A 25,163-nucleotide genomic window follows, 5' to 3' on the forward strand; every position below is an offset into this window, starting at 1 on the left:
GCACCAGCAAGAATAGACCGAAAAAGAGCAGCAAACAAGATTTGCCACAGCAGAGGAAATGCAAAATGCCCAAAGAGAGACCGCGATGCTCCACAACTGCACGGCAAACAAACAAACAGACAAACACAGACCCAGAAGTACTTTTGTCTGGTCTTTTGAGGCCTGTTCTCATACAATAGTGCTGCCGCGCGCGACTCGCACGGTTCATGACGCGTCGCCCAATGGAATCCTCGAGGCTTCTTAACTTTGTCGAGCACCTTTGTCGTCTCGTCTTTGTTTGTCGACGACGTTTGTATTTTGTATTTTGTCAATGCGAACTGTCGTTTTTGTTGTCGTCCCATGTTCTGTATCTTTTTGTGCTGCTCGATTTCTCGACTTTTTTTCTCCCTTTTTCCTCTCCCTGTTGCCTCCTCCCTCGTTTCTTTTCGCCCATCCGTTCCATGTGGCTCCTCCTTTCGCACTATCCCACGCTGCTCATCTGCTCATCTGCTCATATGCTCATCGGCTCATCTCGAATCATTCTCAACTCGGCCAGGCCCAATTTCCCCAAATTGATTGGCAGCGCTTTTCCCCTTTTCTGTCCGTGCAATCTCTCTCAGCTCCCTTTCACGAGCTGCCTTTCGTGATCGCTTCCTGGTTGCTTCCTGTCTCCTTCGTCCCCTTCCTCTCCTCTCTTTTCTGTGTGTCTGTGTGTCTACACTCTTTTTGGAGAGTTTCCTCCGCTGCTACCCCCCCTCGAAGCTACATTGACAATGTGCGTGACCCTCTTGGCCGCCTGAATACACACCACCCCTGTCGTCTGTCATCTCTGTCTCTCCTCTCTTCTTCCGTTGATACGCCGTACCACGCCGTACACGGTTACGCTGTCAGGTACATCGTCGTATCCCACCACCACGATAGGCCAGCAGCGTCCAACAACAACGCCACACCGGCAGCCCTGTGACTCTGAGAGACAGCCGGCCGAACGAGCGAGCGGCAGATATCGTTCTCTCCTCCGTCACACCCCCCCTCACTTGGCACAATCTCATACTACCACAATAATATATGCGAGCGCCATACAAAACCATCACGGCCCCCATCATGTCGCTCGATACGTCCTCCGGAAGGAGGACCGATCTTCTCTTTCCAGTTCGCAACAACTACAACGGCCACGGACCATCTACCGCTGCCTCTGCTTCTCTCCCTCTCCCCCCCCTCCCCTCTCCTTCTCCCTCGCTAGTTTCGTCCACGTCCCCTTCTCCCTTTCCGACACCCATCCCTTTCTCAACTTCGGAATCGGCCTCCTCCCTTGTGTCGGCTTCCTCCAACTACTCCTCCATCTATCCAGCGTCCTCCCAGCACACGCCCGCCCTCGCCCTCTCCCCTCCCCGTCATCCAACTCCATTGGTGACACTCCTTCATCTGCTCTCGACGTCGACGCCTCCGTCACCGACCCGTCTTCTCTCTCTTCTCTCTTCTCGTCGCCCCTGCCACTGCCGGCGCCGCGAGAGTTAGATTTGTCCCGTCGATCCTCTGCCCGCCCCTCGCCTTTGCCGCTGAAGACGGCACAGGGCACTGCCGACGTCAACGACCACTTCGTCAGCAGCAGAGGCAACAGCATCTCCATCAACGAGAGGCGATCCCAGAACCTCGCGTCCGATTCTGCCGCGGACGTTACTGCACAGCCGACTTCGGACTCACCGACGCCGACCGCAAGTGCTCGCACAAGCGTTTCTGTCGCGTCGGCCGCGCCCATCCGACGGAAGCCAGTCGCCAGCAGCTCATCTGTCAACTCGTCGGTCAACTCGGTGTCTCTACCGACCATTGTTGACCGCACTGCTTCGAGACCCCCGCCGCACTTCACGCCGGAGTCTGAGCCTGCGGCTCATCCCGACAGCGAGAGCGGTCTCGACCTGTTTGACGAGTACGACCAGTACAGCCAATACGGCGACGACGCCTACCACGAGCAGGACTCGCAGGAACAGCCGCAACCGCAACCGCAACCGCAACCGCAACCGCAACCGCATCCGGACCCTGATCCTCAGCAGTTCGCCTTTGATCTGGAGAGCGCGCTCGACATTGACATTGACGACTTCTTACCCCGCCCCGACCAGCGCTTTACCCGCTCCGGCTCTGTCGACAGCCCAACGCTCTACGAGTTCCCCAAGACCCCGGCGCTCTTTGCTGCTGGCTCCTCTGCTTCGGCTGCGCCCGCTTCGTTGACACCATCTTCGCTTTCAAAGTCGTCTCTGCACTCGCACGTCTCGTCCTCGTCTTCCGACAAGACTGTTGAAGGCGTCTTTGGGAACATTGGGCTCGGACACGAGCAAGACGTCGAAGACGGCATTGTTGAAGAGAACGAAGATATCTTCCGAGACGACAAAGAGAGCGCCAAGGTCAAAGACGGAAACAAAGAGTGAGTGGTTTTCTTTTGATCGTTCTTTTCATGCGCGAGTGAAATGAATCCTAGTTGTTATTTTCTCCCACTTGCTTGCCTTTTTCCTGATTTCTTGCTCTCCTTCTTTTTCTCTCAGCCCCCACTCTACGCTTTGATGTTGTTTCATTCCCCGTTTTGGGCCGCCTTTGTTTTTGCGACCTACGTAGCACTTATGATCATTTTTCTTTGCTTTGTTTCCTTTCCCGCCTCTCTTCTCTCGTTTATGCCTATTCCCAATCATCGTTCATTAACCCGGTTGGTAGATCCTTTGCCGTCGCTCTAGACTTTCAAAGTACCGATTTTCAGGAATCCCGGGCAATCCAGGAATCCCGCGAATTCAAAGGTTCTGAGACTGGATTTCAGAGTGCTGCTGCAGGAATCGTGCCGTCTCGAAACAGCTCGGCCACCACCCCTGCAGCCCCTCAAACAGACCCAACCACTGTTTCGTCGCAACGTGAACAGGAGTTAACCACTGCAACCACTGTAACCTTGGGTAGCAGCGATCACATCCGCACGGAACAGTTGTTTTCTGAGCGTGAAAGCAGCAAAACGAGCGGCGATTCCAAGAGAGAGTCCCTGCAAGAGTCCGAGTCTCCCGTGCAAGACCGCGAGGCCAGCTACGATATAACACAGCGCAACTCTACCATGTCCCTCTTCACACGCAAGACTAGTCCACCACATCTACGTCTCGGCTCCATCAGCAACACAAATCCCAACGGCAACAGCAACCACACCACACTCAACGACAAAGAAGACAACGCACAAAGATCAGTGTCACCCGACGACCGAAATTCACTCTACTCGGTCTACGACGACGAAGAACTGCAAGACAAAAACATCCCCATTGCTCTCCCCACCATTTCTACATCCGTCGTCAACGTCGTCAACGTCGACAACAACACCTCTCCGAAGACCGGCAACAGTGAAACCATCACCACCATTGTCACCAACAATCACGTCAACGACGTCGACAGCCCCAATACTCTGAAACCAAACAACAAATCCCCCAGCTCTGCCTTCAAGCTTGGCAATTTCTTCGGCTGGCCTTCTGCGTCGCCGTCCACCACCGAATTCTCGGACCAGAGCTACTCGCCTCTGCCGTCCCCGTCTTCGCTGCAGCCCCCGCCCAGCACTACCTTTACCCATGCATCAACGCTGTCCACGCCCGGAACCAACTCACCTTCCCAAGCACAGGACGGCTTCACCGCATTTGGCAGCACCCACACAAACACCAACAAGAACAGAAACTTGCTCGGTATCATTGCCCCCGCAAAAACGAATTCTGCCGCGACCACGACCGGCGTCGAGTCTTCGGCATACTACGAGGACTACCTGCAGAACCTGCAGACACCCCCCATCTTGACCCCTGGGGCGCGTACTACCGCATCACCTGCATCCTCCACCCTCTCCCCCCACTCCCTGGCCCAGCAGCAAGAGCAGTTTGGGCAAATCGAAGAGATGGAGGACGAGCTCAAGGCCATCAGCGCCGAGCTGGCCGCGTCCATCCGGCGTGAGATGGACCTCGAAGACCTCGTTGACAGGTTACAAACAGAAGTCAACAACCCACAACCCACAGGCAGCAAGCGCACCAGCGACTACTTTTCCGACTCGGGCGCCATTTCCTCCAAGTTTGGCGACTACGATGCCGCCAAGGAGGAGATTGCGCAGGTGCAGCGCCGCGCCGAGCAGGAAAAGGCCCAGATCCGCCTCGAGCTCACCGAGAAGCTGACCGATGAGCGGTCCCGCCGCCGCGGGCTCGACCAGCAGATCAAGGAGCTCAGCGAGCGCGCATCGGGCCTGGATATGGACGTGCGCAACAACAACGACGCTAGCGGCCGCGTCAAGCAACTCGAAAGCACGTGCGAAGACCTGCGCCGCCGCCTCTCCGAGGAGCGCGGTGTCAAGGAGAACTTTGAGGATCTCCTGTCGGCTATGAAGACGGAGCTGCAAAACGCCTCCAACGAGCGCGACAACCTCCGCGACGAAGTCGTCCCGCAGCTGCGGGCCCGCGTCGAGGGCCTCGAGTCGCAGGCGGCGGAGCACGCGCGCCAGATATACGAGACCACCAAGATGCAACAGGAGCTGCAAAGTCTCAAGGACGAGAACTCAGGCCTGCGCTCGGCAGCCGCTTTCAGCGCCGATGCCGTTGCATCGGGCGCCGCCAGCCTGTCTAGGTCCAACACCGTCAAGGGCATGCCGGGCGGACCGCCGTCCAAGTCCGCCACACCAGCCAATGCCACGACCGAGTCCCGTGAGGCATTGGCCGAGCGTCTCAAGGACGTTGAGGCCCAGCGTGATGCTCTGCACAGCGCCCTCAAGAGCCTGCTGGAGCGCCAGGAGTTCCAGAACCGCGAAAACGACAAGAAGATCCGCGTCCTCGAGCTGGAGCGCCAGCGCCTGCTCACGGCGTCGCCCAAGAAGGCCGGCTACGAGCGCGACGTCGCAGGACTGCGGGACGAGGTCAGCGTCCTGCGGCGGCGGGCCGAGGAGGCGCTTGAGCAGAAGTGGCAGGTGGAGAAGGGCCTGAGTGGCCTCAAGATGGACCTGGACCGTGCCGAGGACGAGATTGCCCACCTGCGGACCCTGCTGCAGCAGCACGACATTCTCCTGCCCTCGAGCAGCTCCAGCCGCAGCGGCTCCAACACGTCCAGTGTCTACGACACCGACGACACCGCCGCCACCAGCATCGGCAGCCTCCGCGCCGGGCCCGTGACGTCGGCCTCGCTCGAGACTGCATACAAGAACCTGCAAAAGTCGTACGCGGAGGCACTGGAGCGCATCCGTGCCTTGGAGTCGTCGAGCGGTGCGCTGGGTTCGGTGATCCCGTCCGACGAGAAGACCACCCTCGCGCTGCAGCGGCTCGAGCGGTCGCTCTCGTCCACCATGGCCGAGCGCGATGCGGCACGCGACGAGGTGGCCACGCACCTGACACGCCTGGCCGACTCGGCCGGCTCGGAGAAGACCATGCTTGAGAACGAGCGCAGCCTGGCTGGCCAGCTGGACGCCTCGGCGCGCCGGGTCGAAGAGCTCGCGCAGCAGGTGCGCACACAGCTCGAGACCAACGCCAAGCTGCGCGACCGCCTCAGTCAGATGGTGGCGCGCGGCGATGCCGACCAGAAGGCGCACAAGAACCGCATCGCGGCTCTGGAGGCGCGCCTGCGCAGCCTCGAGGAGCAGCTCGTGGCGACGCAGACGGCCGCCGAGGACCGCGTGGCGCGCCACGAGGAGCAGGTCGCGGCGCTCAAGGAAGCGCACAACACGCAGCTGCAGCGCCTGCGCGACGCCTCGGGCGGCATCCGCGCGTCGTCGCCCAGCCGGTCGCCCGTCACGTCGCCGCGCATGCTCTCGTCCGCGCAGCTCGGCGGTCTGGGCAGCCTGGGCAGCCTCGGCGGCCCCGGCGGCGCCATCAAGTCGCCCATGTCGCCCATGTTCTCGGTGAACGGCAAGCTGGTGCCACCGCCGGCGGCGTCGTCGTCGCGGCCGAGCAGCCGTGGCAGCGTCATGAGCGGTGGCGGTGCGAGTGCGTCTGGCACCGCGGCCGCGGCGGCCGCCGCCGAGGAGCAGCAGGCGCAGGTGGCCACGCTCAAGGCGCGCGTCAGCGAGCTGGAGACGGCGCTGTCCAAGGCCGACTCGGATATGCAGGAGGTGGTTGGCCGTATGAACACGGCGCAGATTGAGGTGATGCAGCTCCAGGAGGACCTGGAGACGGCCGGCCGTGAGACGCGGCGGCTGCAGCGGCTGCTCGAGACCGAAAAGGTCAAGGGCTTTGAGGAGCGGTTCAAGCTGCTGAGCCGGACGACGACTGCCTAATGCTGTGGCGTGCGCAGTGTCGTGTAACGAACTACGACGTTTTGACTTTCTGACACTTTCTGCCTCTTTCTTTCTTCTTGTACAACTTGGCATATTTCACACAGCATATATTGGGTGCCTCGTCGGGGAGGCAACCCAATCTGAGGGCGTTTGGGTCTCTGCTTTTTTTTTGCTCGTCTTCCTACTTGTATAAACAGACACATTCATCACCAGGCCGCCTTCCAATAGATGGTTGAGACGGCCGGTTTGGCTTTTACACTTTATTGTTAATATTTTTATCTTAACTTTTAAACAAATTAAAGTCGGATGCAAAGAGGTATCCCTTGTTTCACACGACTGCCGTTCCATTCATTACTTTCGTTTGTGAAGTCGAAGCAAAAGTACGTGTCTACAGAACTGGCCTGACTTGCCCACTCTGTTATGGGGAACACAGAGTTCACCGCTATTTGTTCTTGGTTGAAGGACGGACTGGTCAATAGATGCAAGCAATTCAATTCCGGGCCGCCTTATTTTTTTTCCTTTTAGCTTTTTTCCACGCGTCTTTCTGGAAGAATGAAAGCAGGCAAGTCAAGGCGGATCCAAGATCGGAGACTTGAGGACCGATGAGCTGAATGCACGGGGTTGGTGTTTGTGCTAGTTCACTGGCAGCATCTTTCTCGCCATCGGCGACGCCGCGATGGGGGAAAAGGGGGACAAGCAAACGACGGGTCGTGCGTGGGGTGGGGCCGCGAATCGCGTGTTGTGTGCCAGTTGGAGCTGACGCTGGCGAACGACCAGCTGCTCGGGGGGCGCGCGGGGCTGAAATTGGAAACAGTACCGCTGTTGGGGGAGGACAAAATGAAAGATGGCACTCCTACAGGAAGGTAGAAAACACGAGACTATCACGCAAAGAGGCTGCCGTTGGGGCGGCCGTGGGCGGATGGAGCCGACTTATCCAGAAGAAGATGAGAGAGAAGGCCAACGTGCAGAGTCGAGTATATATGTGGGGTGTGCGTGTATGTTGTATGTTGTCTTTCGAGAGCATCACGAACGCTTTTAGACATGAGGTCGTGCCCCAGTTTGATTATTTAATTGCAACTGCCCTGCGTGGAACTTGTCAAAACCCCAATGTAAAACTCGGCTTGTTTCTCTTCCTTTGCATTGCGACAGACATTAGAAAGTGTGCAGTAGGCTGAATGGAGCTGTGAATCGATATTCTCTCTTATTATTGGCATATAGCTTTGACCATTCCGTGTCGTATCATCATTTCATCGTATCTTCTCGTACTCACATCTCTCATCTGTTTTGTCTCATTCTTTGGTTATTAGTAGGACCTTTGTCTGAAAGAACGGGTTCGACGTCCACTTATATATGCGTATTACATGAGCTGTAGCCAGGTATAGCTCTCTCGGCGTGGATAGTGATCTTCGAGAACAAAGAACGACCTGTTATAACTCACGAAATCAACCCTTGGGCGCCGCTCTCCCGTCCTTGGGCCTCGCCCCGAGTGACCGTTGGTGACAAGTACACAAAAGCCGTCCCACACATCCACTCATCCCCTGGTAGATGAGACCCTCATACAACTGACGTTCAGCCGGTACCTGATCCTTGTTCATAGGGCTTGTTCATAGCGTGATTGCTGTCTTTCCTTTGTCATTCTTGTCTTCCCCCGTCGATCTGTGACCAAGAGCTAGCTAAATCGACTCGATTGACGTTTTGACGAGTGACGTCTCGACCATGGTCGTGTCGAGAACATATCAAATAGTGGAAGCGAATACTTACTACAATATTGCCTTTGAAGAACCATATTTTTGTCGTACTTGGCGTGGCTTCCCCTGAATGTGTTTGTTGCACCGCCTTCACCGTTACGTGGTACTATCCAGTATTTATGCAGGTCCTATCGGTGACCTGCCGCCCGTTCTTGTTATTTTTTTTTTTTTTTTTTTTTTTTTTTTTTTTTTTTTTTTTTTGAGTGTGCATTGACGTCTGCGTCGCAATCATTGGACCCTACCATGGCACTGGAACGGTCGAGGCGAATAGACAATAGAAAGCAAGCGTTAAGTCTGATCTTAGCCACAGTGGTTGGGGATTTAAAGCATAGTATGGATTGCTTATTGCCACATAGTGTAGTCCGTATCTAACGTGGTTCGATCGATGGTCATTTTACGTCTCAACAATACCGGTTTATGGATCGTATGTTGAAATTCTTCTCATTTTCCTATTTCACTGGACAATCATTTCTCACGGTGATTGTCCTCTGTCCCTCCATTTTGGTGTGTGATCGAGCACAATTCCATGCAAGACAAAACAATAAAGGGTCCCGAAAAGAAGATGGAGGGTGGTATCCAGGAAAAAGAAACAAAGATAGAAGCAGAAACGGCACCTGGTCGAAGGCATATGTGCTGTGTAATACCGCTTAGTCTGGCTGGTTTGCAGGTCGTGCCTTCTCCAACTGGTTGCCCCCACCTGCACTTTCCCGGTTGGCAAAAGCATCATGCAGGCCGTTTTGCGGCTCCATGTCCTTCGAATGCGCCTTCCTCGAGACCACTCTGCGCGGGTGGCCGTCCTGCGCTCCTTCCTCCGCATGTCGTCGGGTCTGGCCAATGGCGGCCCGCAGCCGTCCTTATCTATTACACGACGCTGTTAGTGTTATCAATTTGTGGGTCCATTTCCGACAGGGGTTCGCACCGTCACTTAAGATACAAGTGCAAGCCACCGAGGCCACTTGCAGGGGATGCCCAATGCATCGGTGATACTCGACTCTCGAAGTGATATCTACCTCTTTGCTGGAGTCTCGACACGATGAAATATGTCTTGCTGATACGGTGGACCCACTTTTATATCGAATACAAGCCCTGCGTCGAAGGAAGAATCGGAGATGGCTTTCAGAAGTGTCTTTTTCGACAACATTGCGGTCTCTCTCGCCCTGTTTGTCATTTTCACACCTTAATTTCGCCCGCATGACGATGCCCAGCTGTTTCTAGTTGTCAAAAAGGACAAAAGACGACAAAAGACGACCGAATACCGTTGGCACCTTATTTTCTCCATTCGAATACTCCTATTTCTATCGTTTTGCCAAACCTGGGCGACTTGCCTTACCTCTCGTAATATTCCCTTCATGGAGTCGCCGTCCATCCAGTGTCGTTTTGTATTTTCTTATTTCCTGCTTCTGTTTTCCTCATAGATTTTAAATTTCGCTGCCGTTTAGGTTTCTTTTTCCGGGTTGCTGCCTCCTGGATGCACGTTGTAACATCCGCCTGATTCATAGACCATGACTTGTCGTTTTCTTTTCCTTTTCTTTTTGCTTTTCTTTCGTGTCAACGGAGTCGCAGATAAGCTCCAATGGACAGACGTTCCGCATCCTTCCACTCACATCCACCACTCATGCCACTTGCATCGGTCACACCCATCACCCACTCTTCTCCTCCACCTCCACTCTCCGCTGTATCCTTATCATCGAGCCGGACGGCTCCCACGTACATGGGGTTCTGCTTGGTCGATTTCCTTTTCACCCCCCTGTTCCAGTGTTTTGGTACACTGTAACAAGTACGGTGCAATACTCCGTACTTTGAATTCGATGTATTTTGCCTCATACTTTCCACTGCAAATCTAGACCACAGCCCGCAGCCGTGAGAATAGCAGCGGTATATTCTACGGAGTACTGCATGGCATAGTCTACATCACACTGGTCGACGCCTTCTTCATCTCCTCATCTCGTCTTGTGCTGGACTGTCTCTGGCCTTTATTTGATTCTGTCATTTCTTTATTTCTTTACTTATTTCCGTTTACTTCACTTTTCTTCACTTTAATGCGTATGCACCTACCAGCAGATCAAAAGACTCAAATTACCGTGAACCTTTGCTCTCCCGTTGTCTATCGTCATCTTTTTGAATAGTAAAGGATACCCTGCCCTGCTGCTTTGTTTCGTTTTCTCTCCTCGCCCCCAGTTCCTTCTTCCGTGTCTCAAACCGTCGTATTGTGATACTCCGTGTCTGCATACGACCTTCTCTCAGCATATCACACCAGCTGATACTCGTAGAGGTACCTTGTTTGCCTTTTCGAACTTTTGGCCTTTGTGTCGTTTGGCCTTTATTTTTTCGTCTCCTTGTCCCTCTGCTTCCCTGACGCCAATCCACATCCTCCGCTCCAAGCTCATCCGTGTATATACCCACTCGTATCCCACTCCCATCTCACATCCCGTCGTCATCTTTACACCTCAGAACCGGCAGTCTCTGCTCTTCAATTGTCCCTCTTTTCTTTTTCTTGTTCTTTTTTCTTGCCACTTTTCTCCTCCGACACCCCTCCACCGCTACAATGGCCACCATCGACGGCGTCGACCTTGACGACCTGCCGTACGTGCTCAAAGTGCCGTACAATGGCACCGGATCGACGGGCGGCGACGCCCTTACTGACAACCTCAACATCTGGTACGAGACGGGCGACATTGCATGGATGATCACGGCGACGGCGCTGGTGCTGCTGATGATCCCGGGCGTCGGGTTTTTCTACTCGGGCCTCGCGCGCCGCAAGTCGGCGCTCTCGCTGATCTGGCTGTCGGTCATGGCCACGGCCGTCACGACATTCCAGTGGTTCTTGTGGGGCTACTCGCTGACCTTTTCACACACGGCGGGGCCCTTTATCGGCGACCTGGCCAACATTGGCTTCAAGGACGTGCTGGCGCGGCCGTCCGTCGGCTCGCCGCGGATCCCGGACCTCATGTTTGCCGTCTACCAGGGCATGTTCTCGGCCATCACCGTGGCCCTCGCCACGGGCGCGGTCGCCGAGCGCGGCCGCATGCTGCCGTGCGTCCTCTTTATGTTTATCTGGGCCACGGTGATCTACGACCCGATTGCCTGCTGGACGTGGAACCCGTCGGGCTGGACGAGCCGGCTGGGCGGCCTGGACTTTGCGGGCGGCACGCCCGTGCACATTGCCAGCGGCACGGCGGCGCTGGCGTACTCGATGATGCTGGGCAAGCGCCGCGGCCACGGCACGCACGAGCTCAACTACCGGCCGCACAACGTGACGCACATCGTCATCGGCACCGTCTTCTTGTGGGTCGGCTGGTTCGGCTTCAACGCGGGCTCGGCGCTCTCGGCCAACCTGCGCGCCGTCATGGCCGCCGTGGTCACCAACCTGGCCGCCTGCGTCGGCGGCATCACCTGGTGCGTCCTCGACTACCGGCTGGAGCGCAAGTGGTCGACCGTCGGCTTCTGCTCGGGCGTCGTGGCGGGCCTCGTGGCCATTACGCCCGGCTCGGGCTATGTGCCGGCCTGGGCGGCCATCCCGTACGGCATCCTGGGCGCCGCGTTTGCCAACTACGCCACCAAGCTCAAGTTCTTGCTGCGCATCGACGACGCCCTCGACATTTTTGCCGTCCACGCCATTGGCGGCCTCGTCGGCAACGTCTGCACCGGCTTCTTTGCCGCCGACTACATTGCCCACCTCGACGGCGTCCAGGTCATCGCGGGCGGCTGGGTCAACCACCACTGGGCGCAGCTCGGCATCCAGCTCGCCGACAGCTTCTCGGGCGGCGCCTACTCGTTTGTCGGCACCTCCCTCATCTTGTTCGTCATGAACATGATCCCGGGCCTCCGCCTGCGCGCCAGCGAGGAAGCCGAGATCCTGGGCATCGACGACTCGGAGATTGGCGAGTTTGCCTATGACTATGTCGAGCTGACCCGCGAGGTGCTCAACGAAATTGACGGCAACAACGACAACGGCTCGCTGTATTCGCTCGACGGCCACGGCCACGGCCGCCATTCGGCCATGGGCGGCGCCGGCCATGGCGTCGGCGTCCACGGCGGCCCTGGCGGCGCTGTCCACGCGCACTCGGGCGGCATGCACGGCATCGGCATGGCCATGGCCCTTGGCGCCCACGAGAAGCTGAGCAGCAGCAGCAACAACGGCACCGTGTCCACGGGCGGCAGCGGCGTCACCGCCACGACCACGTCTGGGAACAACATCCCGCTCCAGAACGTGCGCATGTTTGGCGGTCCGGGCGGCAATCATACCCAATGACAACGACTGTCGGGCTGACGGGCCAGAACTGCGCGTGTCTGGTGATTCAACATGGGAGCTTGATACCCGTCAGTCTTTCGAGCGAGTGGCAAGCGGACGAGTGTAGGATACGTGTGGGAGTTGTGGGTGTTTCTGCCTTTTAGGCTGACGTTTCTTCTTCTTCTTTTTTTTTCTTATTTTTTCTCCTTTCTCGCTTTCTTTGTTTCCCTTCCTTTTCCTCCTTTTACGCACTCCTTCTTTTTCCTTGTCACTATACCTAATTATGATTTCAACGAGGTTGTCCACAGCCCATTCATGTACAAATACACACACATATACCATACACACATTTTACAAAAAGATACAAAGACTGAATACTTTGAGAGGCTTGACAGTGCTTAAGGAAAAGAAATGTTGATGTCGTATAATGAACAACGAAAACAATCGTTAAAAGGATGCCTTTTCATTTCGTGGTCGCTTGCTTTACAGTGCCTGGTGGCCCTTTCTTTCGTCTCCTGTATGCCCCACCCACCATACAGCTACTGTGAGAGGAACCATCTTGGCGCAGTTCTGAGTGATGAGCAGAAACAATACGATACTGCTCGCAAAGGGTAAATATATGAGAATGTGCCGTTCAACCAGCTGGTTGGTAGATGGTCGATCGTGCCTTCTCTCACTGCACAACTGCGCTTCAAGTTAATTACCCTGACTATCGCACGTGACCGTCGGGGCTCTTTCGCGTTGGGTGCATTTAATAGACGCGCTGTGGGTCGCGACTGCTGGATGCGGCCGCTAATTGCCTGCAGCTGACAATGTCAACAAACGGCCATTTTGTGTCCCTCCTTCCCCTCCTCCTGCCATTCCCTTGCTGTTGGATCTCCTGGCGACGATGCGACGTTGATATTGACGTTCTCGCACCCATCTCGCCATCGCTTCTCGTATCCGCCACCACAATCGACTATGGCGGGAGACGTCGTCATTCTCTTAAGCGACGACTCCAACTCGGACGGCGCCTTTGTCACGCCGCACCCGCCCACCGCATCGCCAGCTAACAATCGGACCAGTGCAGTTGCATCGTCACAAGAGGCGACGCTTCCGCCGCCACGGCTTAATCTACCGAAGCTGGCTCCAACGACGGCAGGGCGGAATGTGGGCGTCCATGCGGACGTCATCGAGATCTTCGATACCCCGGCGCCGTCCAAGCCAAGCCACCACTCGCCAGCAGCGCGGCTTTCTGCTCGACCTGGCGTCTCAAGTTTCCCCGTGGACGATTTTCTTACCTCTCCCTTCCCTGGTGCCTTTCCTACACCAAGACTGCCGGCTCTGAGCCGGACTCCGAGCCAACCACCGCTCTCCGCACACAGAAGCCCACCGCAGGAGTCGATGCGAGAGAAGGCTGCTGGGGCTGCCCTCGAGCGACTCCGAGCCAATGCTGCCGACAGCGATGACAGTACCGAGGCTGCGCAGGGCAGACCAGCGAAGCGCATACGGCTGTCTCCGTGTCTTGGCTCGCCGAGCGTGGCTCCCCGGCGTGCCATGCCGACCTCGCCTTTGGCCGGGACCACCGACAGCCCACCGCGGCACAACCTGCCTGTCCAGTTTTATTCACCCGCCGCGGATCCTAATGACCGCTTTGTGCACCTCGTTGACGATCTTGACGATTGTGACGTCTTTGACGACGCCCTCCCACCAACCGTACGCCCAACTCAAATCCCGCTGCCGAGTGCACCAAAGGACCATGCGGCATGCATTGACCTGCTGAGTTCTTCTGACTCGGAACGTGAACGGTCTCGGTCAACGACGCGGCCATCAACGATCGACTCTGACTTTGTCGACATTGACGACCTGCTTGCGAACCCGTCGCCCAGATCACGGCAGCAATCTCCAAAGCGACAGGAGCCACAACAGCCAGGAGCCGACCTCTGGCAAACCAATCAGCTCGGAGAAAAGCAAGCCGGACACCAAAGAGAACCCTGCGATGAAATCATTGTGTCTTCCAGTCCATCTGTCGTTTCGCCCGTTGCAAGGTCTAGGAAGGATCATCTTGGCGTACGTCCACCGACACACGCGCAGCCACACCGCGAGAGACAATTACGAAGAAGCCTTTCAGAGGGCCCGCCGTTGGTCTTTTCCGACGAAGAAGACGACGTGTATGACAAAGCGACCGCCGATGCGCTCCTGGCAGAGTGGAGGGAGAGCCGCAAGCTGATCGAATCGAAACTGCCAGTAAAATCACCCTTACAACCCTCAGCTCGACGAACCGCTCGGGCAGTGAAGAGGAGACCCTCGTTTGACGAGACTGTGGCGACAGACCGCCAGAAGAAGAAGCAACTCGACGCCTCTCTTCGGCGTCGAGCGAAGGAAGCCGAGAGGGAGCGTCGACAAAAAGAAAAGGAGGTTGAGAGAGAGCGGCGCAAGATTGCAGCCGACTTGGCCAAAGAAAAGAAAGCCAAAGAGAAGGCCGAGGCGGCCGCGTTTCACGACGCCAACAAGTCTCGTTTGACCAAGGCCGCGGCCGCACCCGAGATGGTCGTCCGGCTGCCCTCGACCCTGTCCCAGGCAACCAAGGAGACGACCCAAGAGAAGCTGGCCGCGGTCAAGGCCGCCCACGAAGAGTGGACAAGCCGCCCAGTCGACAACATTGTGACGTGGCGACGCAAGGTATCCAACGACTACAAACCGGACCTGGGCCACTGGGTGCCCGTCCCCACGCGTCTCGAGGACGAGAAGCATGCCCTTGTGGTATTGCGAGGCGACGAGTTTGTGCGGTTGGTTTTGGCGCGAGACGGCGACCCCGACACCCTGCATCAGACGGGCGGCCACGACCTCGACAGCCATGTGGCGGCCGTGAAGACCGCCTTTGCCGGCTACACGATTGTGTATCTGATTGAAGGGCTGAAGGACTGGCGGAGCAGAAACAAGACGATTCGAAACCGCCAGTTTGTGGCCGCCGTGCGGGGCGAGGCGGGCAGCGGGAGCGGGAGCGGTGCGCAAGCAGCGACCGCGCAGCAGGCAGCACGGCCATCACAGCGGCTCGGCCGACGGGGCCAGAAGCAAGCACCGCAGCACCTGGACGAGGCGCTCGTGGACGAGGCGCTTTTGGATCTGCAGATGGAGCACAGCGGCGGGGCCGACGGCGACGGCAGCGAAGGGCAAGGGCATGTGCTCGTCCACGAGACGAGTGGTGGCCTGGACACGGCGCATTGGATCAAGGTCTTTACGGAGCAGATTGCGCTTTCGCGCTACCGCCAGCAGCGTGACGACCTGTACGCGGCGGCGGCGGCGTCGTTCTGCATGGACAGCGGGCAGATTGCAACGGGCGAAGACGCCGCCGAATCGTACGTGCTGATGCTGCAGCAGGTGGCGCGGGTCACGGAGCCGATCGCCATGGGCGTGGCCGCGCGCTACGATACGGTGCCTGAGCTGCTGCGCGGGTTTGCCGACGAAGGACCGCTGGCCCTCGAAGCCTGCTTGCGGAGCCGGAACCGCAACGGCGCACCCTCTGACCGGACTGTCGGGCCGGCGCTGAGCCGGCGTCTCTACAAGGTGTTTACGGGCAGGGATCCGGAGAGTACGGATGTGTGAGCCCGTCAGCTTTGTGTTACGCTGGCATCTTTTTGACCGTTGTCTTTGTTTTGGGTATTCTTTTTTGGCGTCTTGTCCCCTTATTCTAGACACATTTGAGTTGTTTGTTATGATGATACGATATAAAATTGGCTACGTGGCGGACAGCGAACCTTTTTTATTGCCTTGCCGAAATACAACATACGAGATTTCAGTTTGAATGCATTGTTCATTTGCTCTGTTTGCCTGTTTGCCTGTCTGCTCACTGTCGTAAATGATCGACCGATCGTAGATGAAACCGGACGCCCGGACGAAGGAGGCGAGACCTCTATTTATTTTTACCTTATTTTTATAAATATCTTTTTGCATTTTTGTCCACTTCTTAAAATAGACAAAGAAGACCGATGCTGCGGCGTCTACGTGGAAGCCTCTGGCCTTGCACACCGGTCCTGGTTTTGAAACCACATTCTTGGAACAAACAGTCGTGTTGAACGACAGAATCGTGTTTACGTGTTTCACGTTTCTGCTTGCTGGGAGGATTACTGTCACACGCCCAACACACGAGAAACGATACTTCAATACCGGATATGACAGTCGTCTGGAACGACAAACCAGTATTAGTAAAGAGGGTAGCAGCACACACTCGGGGCTCTTTCTCAACTGCGAAGCTGCTTTGCAGGTACTCTACGAATCTCGATATACGACGCAAGGATATTGCAAATGCGGCACCCCGTAACTAACAGGTCCCGTAATTGCTTAGTATGGTTACGCTCTCGTCAGTCAATTCTGCCACAGAACAGCGGACAACTTATCACATTCAATAATGGCCGGTTGCCAAAGGAAAGGCACGCGCACTCCCATTGGATGACGCAGAAAAGCCCGACCGCACCTACGGCACACGGCATAGTCGCAATACTCTGTTCTTCCAGTCAAATGCCAGTCCCGGCAAACCGGCACACAATCGTCAGGATGTTTGCGTGTCGTTTTGAGCCTCCAGGCCCCGTTGATGTGAGGCTCATTGGCAGCCGTGTTCCGTTGGCGCCATGCTCCTTCCTCGCCTCTGGCATGACGGCGCCAAGACGGACAGACCCACTGTTTCTTCAATCTCCTTCCACGTATTTTTGCAACGGAGCAACACAGAGTCCAGTGCGACTTTTTCGCGCGAGAAAGGTTCAGTTTATGTGCGAGTGTGAGCGGACGTCCTTCGTGAGATGATAGACGCTGTCCACCGCGGTGCAATAAAAGCCACTCCGCGCTCCGTAAACTCAAATTGGGGCAAATACAAGCACACAAGCAACTGAGAGGAAGGAGTGAACGAAAAGGGAAGTGGTTTCGGAAAAGTGACAGGACGCGCGGCAAGCAGTCGTTAGCATAAAGTGGGCATTGGCAGGAGAGCCCGTCGCTCTTTCCCACAGACGGCTGCACCTTCCGTCAATTTGGCACAATTGCAATTTACAATGTACAGAGGAAAGGGAGAACTGCCCTTACCCTGGAGGAAGGAGCCGTTCAAGCGAGAGTCTGTCTGACGACTCTTCAAGGGAGACGCGGGACGACGCTTCACAAGAAGGCTCTATTCCGTGCTCCGTAACTGTGCCTGCCAATACCCGGGCAGAGGACACGCGACACAGGCCAGATACCAAGATACCGGCGTCCAAAGCAAGCTCTCACTGGCTTGGCGCAGACCCACCTGCCAAGAACTTGATTAAAGATTTTGGCGCCAAGATTTCCTCCAACTCGCCTTGCCGTGAGTCTATCGGCCGTTGTGTCGTGTGCTCGCCTGTCCAGTCCTCTTGTCCCTCCTTATTCCATCGTACTCCGTATACCATCTGTAACACCACGACTATTGCAACTCTTGTGTTGTTTTTGGCATTTGGCATTTTGCATTTTGCCAAAACGGCTGCACGGAGCCAAGAGCCAAGGCAACGCACCTTCCCGTTCCATTTGCATTGACCACAGTAGTGAACAGAACAAAAGATAGGAAGGCGCGTTTTGTTTTTGTCCCTTCCTTCCTTGGTCGCGTGCTTGCCAACTCTCCCAGGAACCCAAGTACTCCGTGTCCGCCGCCTGGCTTCGGCACGGTATGCATCTAGCGCCAAGACTTACGTATGCCTTTTTGCAAGGGTCTCGTCGCCTCCCAGTTTTGGCCTCTGCGAATCCACCGGGCTCCAGTGTGTGCTGCAGGTTTTGGCAGATGGTCCCTTGTCCGCGTGGCCTTTTGCCATTCAAGGAAAGACTCAGGTTCTCCGAGTCCTGTCCAAGTCCCGTCATCAGAACTCTGTTTTCAGAACCGATGGGCATTTGCTCGTCTGAAAAGTCTCTGTCAACTTCCTCGCACTGTGAGCTGTACTTCGCCAAGCATGCCTCTCCTTTCTTGCACTTTGAACGGGGTATGTGTACGTCTGCACCTTCCTGTCCATACACAACCCAAGACCGCCTTCCGCGTTGTCTTGGCCGCTCCTGCCATGCCTCGCAAGGGGCGGCGTAATAAGTGGTTATGTAGTTTGTCCCCATATGTCGTGTCCTTACTCTCGCTTCTTGATGCTCCGTCCCTGAGTTGAACGACCGATCATACTTCGTAGACGTACAAAGAACCAACCATCGCCCAGCCTCGGAGGCGGGTCGGGTTTGTTTTGTGTTCTCCTGTTTTTCACCTATTGTTTATTTTCGACACTCCTTGGCTTGCCTTTTTCTTTCTTTTCCATTCTATTGTCTTCTTGACTTCGTTTGTTGCTTGCCATTTCATCCTTTCAGTCACGGATTTCGGCTTGCGATTCGGCTTTGCAGATCCCCGACCCAGACGAGATCCAGCTGAGCAGAACACACACCAGCGTTTCCTCTACAGATTATATCGCGACTCTTTTGTGTCCCACGAGCCTGGACGACATATCTAGTGCGCCATTCATGTCTGCTTCCATGTTTCGTTGAACTGCGTTTCTCGCCTATACGTCGCCCACCATGACCTCCCTGCGGCATATCTTTCTACTGGTCGCCTCGTTCATGCTTTGCGGTGTGCTCGCGACAGCAGAGTCACCAGCACGCGTTGCTGCAGCTACTGTACCCGGCTCGACTTCAGCAGCCACCGCCGCCGCGAAGCAGCCATTGGCAAAGCCACCTGCATCACCACGCCTCGCAAAGAGACGGCCGCCCAACCGCCCCGTCAAAGGCGACAAGTACTTCCATGAGCCGGGCAGCGACAACGAGCTCGGCCACTACGACATTCGCTATTTCAAGGGCCTCGTCCCCTACGGCGAGCACCGCCCCGCCCTCCGCCATCTGATCCGCTCGTACCTGACCACGTTCCGTTCGCTCAACGTCGAGACCTGGCTGGCCCACGGCACGCTGCTCGGCTGGTGGTGGAACGGCCGGATCATGCCCTGGGACTACGACCTGGACGTCCAGGTGTCGGACGTGACGCTCTTTTACCTGGCCAAGCACTACAACCGCACCCTGCACACGTACCGCTACCGCGACGACGCCACGGGCGAGGACGTCGTCAAGGAGTACCTGCTGGACATCAACCCCAACCACGGCCTGCCCCGCGGCGACGGCCTCAACATCATCGACGCGCGCTGGATCGACACGTCCAACGGCATGTTCATCGACATCACCGGCCTGGCCGAGCGCGAGCCGAAGCGCAGCCCGGGCATCTGGAGCTGCAAAAACTTCCACCGCTATCGGACGCGCGAGCTGTACCCCATGCGCGAGACCGAGTTTGAAGGCGTGCCGGCCACGATCCCGTACAGCTTCGACAAGATCCTGACCGACGAATATGGCTCCAAGAGCCTCGTCGCTACGCAATGGGAGGGGTATGTGCCAGACACATAGACATACACACAGACATACACAAAACGCCAGATGCATCCTGCTAACCAACTAGACATACATGGAACCACGAGGCCAAGGAATGGGTCAAGAACCCCCCACACACGAAGCAGGCGCACATCGATGCCACGGCCGAGAAAGCCGCTTCGTCTGAAAAGGACGCCGCACAGACGAAGCGCGGATTCCACGGTGGCATTTTTAGCCACTGAGCATCGTTTACGCTCCATACATCATCGACCATCGACATAACAACCAACTGCGACCACGACCTGTTCGTGGACCTACATTTTCCGAACAGGACGTATTTCTTTTATATTCTTTGCATTTCCTGCAACCTACGACGGCGTTAGCGGACGGCCTACCTTGTATTTTTGGTTTCATGTATTTCTTCATGTTATACAGCATACTTTCTTTGGAAAAATGGCGTTTGGTTATGGGACTACGGCCGACAGTGGCAATTTCGATTTCTGTCGAAACTACCCGAGCTCTCTTTAGAAGTCACGCTTTGTGATGGAACGAGCGTGTTGTTCTCGTTACATTTTGGTGTCAGATACCCTTTTGAATGTGCAGACACGCCGAATGGAAGAGCCTAAAGCAACGAACAAGTTTACAAGTTCGCCATCAAGTTCACCATCATGAGGTTCCCATTGTGCAATTGCTTTCTAGCAGTGGTGCGATGCGCAACAGTATATTGAAATGCATCAAATGGATCAAATGGATCAAATGCATCAAATGCAATGCTGTCATAAAAATGCATCTCTAGTAAACAACAATAAACAACGATAAACAACCAGCAAACCAAACCATACAAAAACGACAGATACCCCCAAAACGCCCTCGCAATGCAGAGTCAACAGATGCCATGCCAGGCCATGCCATAAAGGCCAAAATACAGGCTGAAGAAAAAGAAAGGAAAGTGAAAACGTGAAAAGCAACAGCTACCGGCTACTGGCGAGCGGACTGGCCCGAGCCATCATTGCTCGTCGTGTCGTTGCCGGCAGCACCGCCCTCGCCTGCGGTGCCCCGCCGAAGTCGCGCTTCCGCCGCGTGCGCACGCCGTTCGCGGTCGCCCATCGCAGGCGGGACGGCAATTCCATCGACAGGTCCGGTCGTTGTCGCCGTCGACGTTCCCAGATCGCTGGATTCAGCGCCGCCCAGTACAAAGGTTCCACCGATTAAACCACCGGCATCGACGTGGTCGTGGTCGTGTTCTTGGTCGTCGTCCGACGAGGCCGTCGGCGGCTCGTAGTAGTCTCCGTCGCGGCCGCCCGCCAGCGTCCGCCCACCGGCGCGGCCACCCCGGCTGTCGGCCACGCGCTCCACCTCCCGCTCCAGTTCCCGGTACAGCGCCCAAAAGTGCTTGTCGTGCGGGCCGTGCACGTTGTGCGCCAGCTCGTGGCACAGCGTCTTGCGCACCGTCTTGTAGTCGCGGTAGCCGGTGAAGTCGTCGGTCCGAAGCCGCAGCTCAATGACCTGGCCGTGGTTGCGGTTGAGGCCCAGCGTGCGCGACGTGCCCTCGTGGTTCGCCTCGGTGTAGAGGCGGGGATCCATCTCCGTCAGCAGGCCGACGCGGAACTGGTGCGTCTGCATGACATGGCGGATGCCTGGGTCGTCGCGCAGGCGACGGAGGTAGGCAAGCGAGCGGTCCGGGTCGGGCAGGTGGGGCAGCGGCTTGATGTCGGAAAACGTGTAGGAGCTGGCGCCGGAGACGGTGTGCACGCCCTGTCGTGCAGTCTGCCTCGCGGGAACAGCACGCTGTCGCAGTAGGGACATGCGGGAGATGCGCCGGCTGGCCTCTTCACTGGCCTCACGCACGTTCCGGATGGCGCTGGACGGCGTCGCCAAGAGGGTGAGTTTGAGCTGGTTGGGCGGTTGCTGCTGCTGCTGTTTTTTGGTCGACCGTCTTCGCGCAGCCGCGAGGCGAGCAATGTAGTCGGCCAGGACATTGTTTCCGTCCTTTATCACATTGATCAAGCCGACGGGCGGCGGTGCAATCAGTCTTGTGACGGTGTAGTGCGTGGCTGGCTCGCCGTCCGCCGCCTGGCCCTGCAGCTCGATCTCGCAAAGGAGCACTATGTCTTCGACGGTGGCCTGGGACGGCATGTGGAACGTGTACGACTTCTTGCCATGGGTGACGACAATCTCGATGTAGTCATCGTCGGCCGAAGAGGCAGCGTCTGTTATTTCGTCTGCCGACATGGTGACGGGTGGTGGTTGTCTGTAAAACGATATGTATCTTGTGCACGGAGTATGATGACGCAATAAAGATATGGCCAGCTGAGAAAGAAATAGAGAGTCAGAAGAGTGCACGGAGCAAGTGGAAAAGTCGTTGCAGCTGGCCCTTGGCCCCGTAGATATTTGTTTTGTTATCACAGGGCCGCCGTAGGGAGGGCAACAAGGCGGGCAGGAGCGTTTTATGGGATGTCGTCGATGCTTCCGTGAGCGTCTGGCGCAACGCCTCGGCCGCCTAGCCTTGGTGCGCCTGCTTGGTAATGTTGAATGACAACGACGGAAGGCGCTAGCTTGGGGCCTATGGCGGGGGCCAAGGAAACGTCCAGAAGCGGAAGATTTGGCGGACCGCCTCTTGCCTGAGTGAGCAGTAGTAAAAGTACCTTGTAGCAGTGTTTGGTAGAAGGGGTACTTGTGGCGGCTGAGATTTGTTGCCACACAAGGGGGGCCGTTGCTCACTGTGTGCCGCTGTGGCGGCGATCCACTCGGCACCCTCAGTGGGCATAACGCGCTAGAGGCCACAACGCGGGACAGCTCTCTCTCATCTCTCTCAGTGGGCCATGCAGCCAATAAGGAGCTAATCGCGTTCGTGTCCTTTCCCTTTTGCACCTTCCGGCGCGGGCTGCACTCTGCTCTCATTTCGGCAAGAACAATCCACCACTTTTCCACTTTCCACAAGGGGACAGATAACGCTCGGCAGTCGTTGTCATTCAATCGCTGCATCCGACGGACTCTCGCTTCTTTCGCCTCGCCTTTGATCCCGAGGATACGCGCGTTTGCGAACCTGCGCATCCGTTCCACGAATCTGGCTCCCGCACGTTCCCCTGACGCAAAACCAAACCGGCACAGCTGACAGCTGCACCGACGATACGACGACAGCGGTGATACCAACGACGACCACCGGTGACGATAGTAGCTCATTTGCTTCGCCCCCGTTTGGGACTGTGTACTGGGCCTTCCGCGCCGCTGTGCCTCCTATCCTGCCAAGTGCAGCGGACCGAGAGACAAGGGCGCCACGATGGGGTTGAACGTTTTTCGCGTGTTTGGTACGTAACGACGGCGGGAGCGAAGATCCCATGATGGAAACAGAGCCGATGGCAGGAGGCAGAGAGCCCATGGGCTAACAGCAGCTGCAGGGGACTTGTCCCATTTGGTGTCGATTGGCATTTTGCTGCACAAGATGATCCAGCTCAAGGTACGTTGATGGGAGAAGGTGGCATCGATCGCACGTAGATTGGCAGCTGACTGGGGATAGAGCTGTTCGGGCATCTCGTTCAAGTCACAAATTCTCTACTTTATCGTCTACATTACAAGATACCTTGGTACGTCTCTTCCCTTTCGCAGCGGCGACCGACCGCCAGCGGCCCCTGCTGACGGACCGCGGCAGACCTCTTCTCGACCGAGAGCGCATACAACTTCGTCTTCAAGGTCCTCTTCATTGCATCCCAGGGCTACATCCTCTACCTCATGACGACGTCCTACAAGCCCACCAACGACCCCAACCTCGACACCTTCCGCGTGGAGTACCTGTTGGGCGGCGCCGCGGTGCTGGGCATCCTCGTGCCGTACAAGTACACCGTGTCCGAGATCCTCTGGGCCTTTTCCATCTGGCTGGAAGCCGTCGCCATCCTGCCGCAGCTGTTTATGCTGCAGCGCACAGGCGAGGCCGAGACCATCACGACGCACTACATCTTTGCGCTGGGGCTGTACCGCGCGCTCTACATTCCCAACTGGGTGTACCGCTACGTGACCGAGCCCCATCACAAGGTGGACTGGATTGCCATTGTGGCCGGCGTGATCCAGACGATCCTGTACAGCGACTTCTTCTGGATCTACTACCAGAAGGTGTTCAAGGGCAAGAAGTTCAAGCTGCCCGTCTAAGCGCCTCGCGTGGCCAAGCCGGCTGGCAGCGAGGTCGCGCGGTGGATGAGCTCGAATGAGGACGCCGGGGTGAATGGAGAAGAAGACTTCGATGATAGGACAAGAATGGACCATGGGAGAATGGGAGAGGAGAGTATGGAGCCGTGCCGAAAAAGGTGCCTCTGTATGTCTCTTGTTTGGATGTTGGTTACGGCGATGAGGAGAGCGGTATGCGGAAAGTAGGGACCATCGTACCTCTTTTCGCATGGCTGCGTGGATATGGAAGACAAAAAGAAAAGAAAAGAAGCAGAAGACGAACATGAAGAAGAAGCATGGCGGCATGCTGCGCGCGCATGCGTAATGCAGCTTTCGGCTCTCAGCCTCCAGCCCTCTGCTGGAAGAGCCGGGGTTTTATGTGGTACGGTATTATCTACGGCGTTACTGTTGTTTCTGGTTTTGTATCCATGTCGAGCTCGACGATTTTGTGTTGCGTTATTTTAATGTAGTATTTATTTGCGTGGTGAAATACAAGGCATAAGCAACACAAGGGACACGACCGACGTTGGCAGGGTCTGGCAGTGCAAAACGCATAAATGAAAGACGGTCTTGTCGCATGGTTTTGGGCGATTGCTGGGCGAGTCTCAGGCGGGTTTGAGACGGGCGATCCTCGCTCTATCCGACATCGCTCCTCGCGCACTCTCTGTTCCCGTCTCTCTCCGGCAGTTTAGATCGCCAGATTTTGACAGGAAAATGCCAAACGCATAATGGAAATGCCACGGGGCAGAAACGGGACAGTTGGTGGATAGGGCACTGAATACAACCTCGCGATGAATTCTAGTGTCACTATTTTGGTGATGGCGTCGACCAGGTAGACGGCGCCGAGCATTACGACGAGCCCTCTTTACCCGTTGATGTCGGTTTTTTTGGACTTGGTAACAACGATCCTTATACCTTGTCTAAAATGTCCCGTTTGTCGTCGTCCTGGTGTTTGGCGTGGATGGCGAGTCTCTCTTTAGGCAGTACATCACGAAACAAACATTTGTCTGCAAACCTGGGAAAGAAAACGGCTGCACGGCGTACGAGAATGGTTATATACCAGGACGAACGATTCGAAGGGCGGTATTGAAATCAAGGATATTTCTACTGTTTCTATTTTGTATCTAGCCTTTGCAACTCTAGTGCGTCGTAAGGCTTGCATTTGTTCCTTGTCGTGTCCCCCTGTCTACACCTACCGTGATGTCTGTCTCCGGCCTTCTCTGTCGCTGCTAGAATGCTGTCATTGTTTCAGAATATCACTCTCGAGAACAGGGAGTGCTGAACGACGTGCGCCGAAATCCGTACTTGTTCTGCCTCTGATTGTTGCAACGGGCATCGCGTCGCATGCTTTCCGCTTTGGATCCGGAGCACAAGGTAGTTCGACTGCAAAATAGTTAAAGACAGCGACAAGGGGGATGGCCAGCGCTGAGACGTTCCAAACCCCGGG

At 56.2% G+C, this 25,163-nt stretch overlaps 6 protein-coding genes across 6 annotated transcripts; 5 read left to right on the forward strand and 1 right to left on the reverse strand.

Moving 5' to 3' along the window:
* Nucleotides 1-1,080: 1,080 nt before the first annotated feature.
* On the forward strand, nucleotides 1,081-6,226 carry SPBR_03403 (intracellular protein transport-like protein; the record flags this gene model as incomplete). Its single annotated transcript, XM_040761694.1, has 3 exons — nucleotides 1,081-1,128; nucleotides 1,542-2,395; nucleotides 2,680-6,226. 3 exons carry the CDS (start codon nucleotides 1,081-1,083, stop codon nucleotides 6,224-6,226), a joined length of 4,449 nt encoding a protein of 1,482 aa, XP_040623158.1.
* A 4,293-nt stretch (nucleotides 6,227-10,519) lies between these two features.
* SPBR_03463 (ammonium transporter) lies at nucleotides 10,520-12,226 on the forward strand (the record flags this gene model as incomplete). The annotated part of the gene is made up of 1 exon (XM_040761754.1): nucleotides 10,520-12,226. One exon carries the CDS (start codon nucleotides 10,520-10,522, stop codon nucleotides 12,224-12,226), a length of 1,707 nt encoding a protein of 568 aa, XP_040623159.1.
* Nucleotides 12,227-13,165: 939 nt separating this feature from the next.
* Nucleotides 13,166-15,790, forward strand: SPBR_03423 (alpha-mannosyltransferase; the record flags this gene model as incomplete). The annotated part of the gene is made up of 1 exon (XM_040761714.1): nucleotides 13,166-15,790. One exon carries the CDS (start codon nucleotides 13,166-13,168, stop codon nucleotides 15,788-15,790), a length of 2,625 nt encoding a protein of 874 aa, XP_040623160.1.
* Nucleotides 15,791-18,724: 2,934 nt separating this feature from the next.
* On the forward strand, nucleotides 18,725-19,800 carry SPBR_03515 (uncharacterized protein; the record flags this gene model as incomplete). Its single annotated transcript, XM_040761806.1, has 2 exons — nucleotides 18,725-19,575; nucleotides 19,647-19,800. 2 exons carry the CDS (start codon nucleotides 18,725-18,727, stop codon nucleotides 19,798-19,800), a joined length of 1,005 nt encoding a protein of 334 aa, XP_040623161.1.
* Nucleotides 19,801-20,536: 736 nt separating this feature from the next.
* SPBR_03504 (zinc metalloproteinase) lies at nucleotides 20,537-21,790 on the reverse strand (the record flags this gene model as incomplete). Its single annotated transcript, XM_040761795.1, has 1 exon — nucleotides 20,537-21,790. The coding sequence occupies one exon, from the start codon at nucleotides 21,788-21,790 to the stop codon at nucleotides 20,537-20,539; it is 1,254 nt and encodes a 417-aa protein (XP_040623162.1).
* A 1,048-nt stretch (nucleotides 21,791-22,838) lies between these two features.
* SPBR_03526 (ER lumen protein retaining receptor) lies at nucleotides 22,839-23,701 on the forward strand (the record flags this gene model as incomplete). The annotated part of the gene is made up of 4 exons (XM_040761817.1): nucleotides 22,839-22,866; nucleotides 22,957-23,015; nucleotides 23,076-23,142; nucleotides 23,208-23,701. The coding sequence occupies 4 exons, from the start codon at nucleotides 22,839-22,841 to the stop codon at nucleotides 23,699-23,701; spliced, it is 648 nt and encodes a 215-aa protein (XP_040623163.1).
* Nucleotides 23,702-25,163: the final 1,462 nt, after the last annotated feature.

Source organism: Sporothrix brasiliensis, assembly GCF_000820605.1.
Source record: "Sporothrix brasiliensis 5110 chromosome Unknown Cont13, whole genome shotgun sequence".
NCBI lineage: Eukaryota > Fungi > Ascomycota > Sordariomycetes > Ophiostomatales > Ophiostomataceae > Sporothrix > Sporothrix brasiliensis.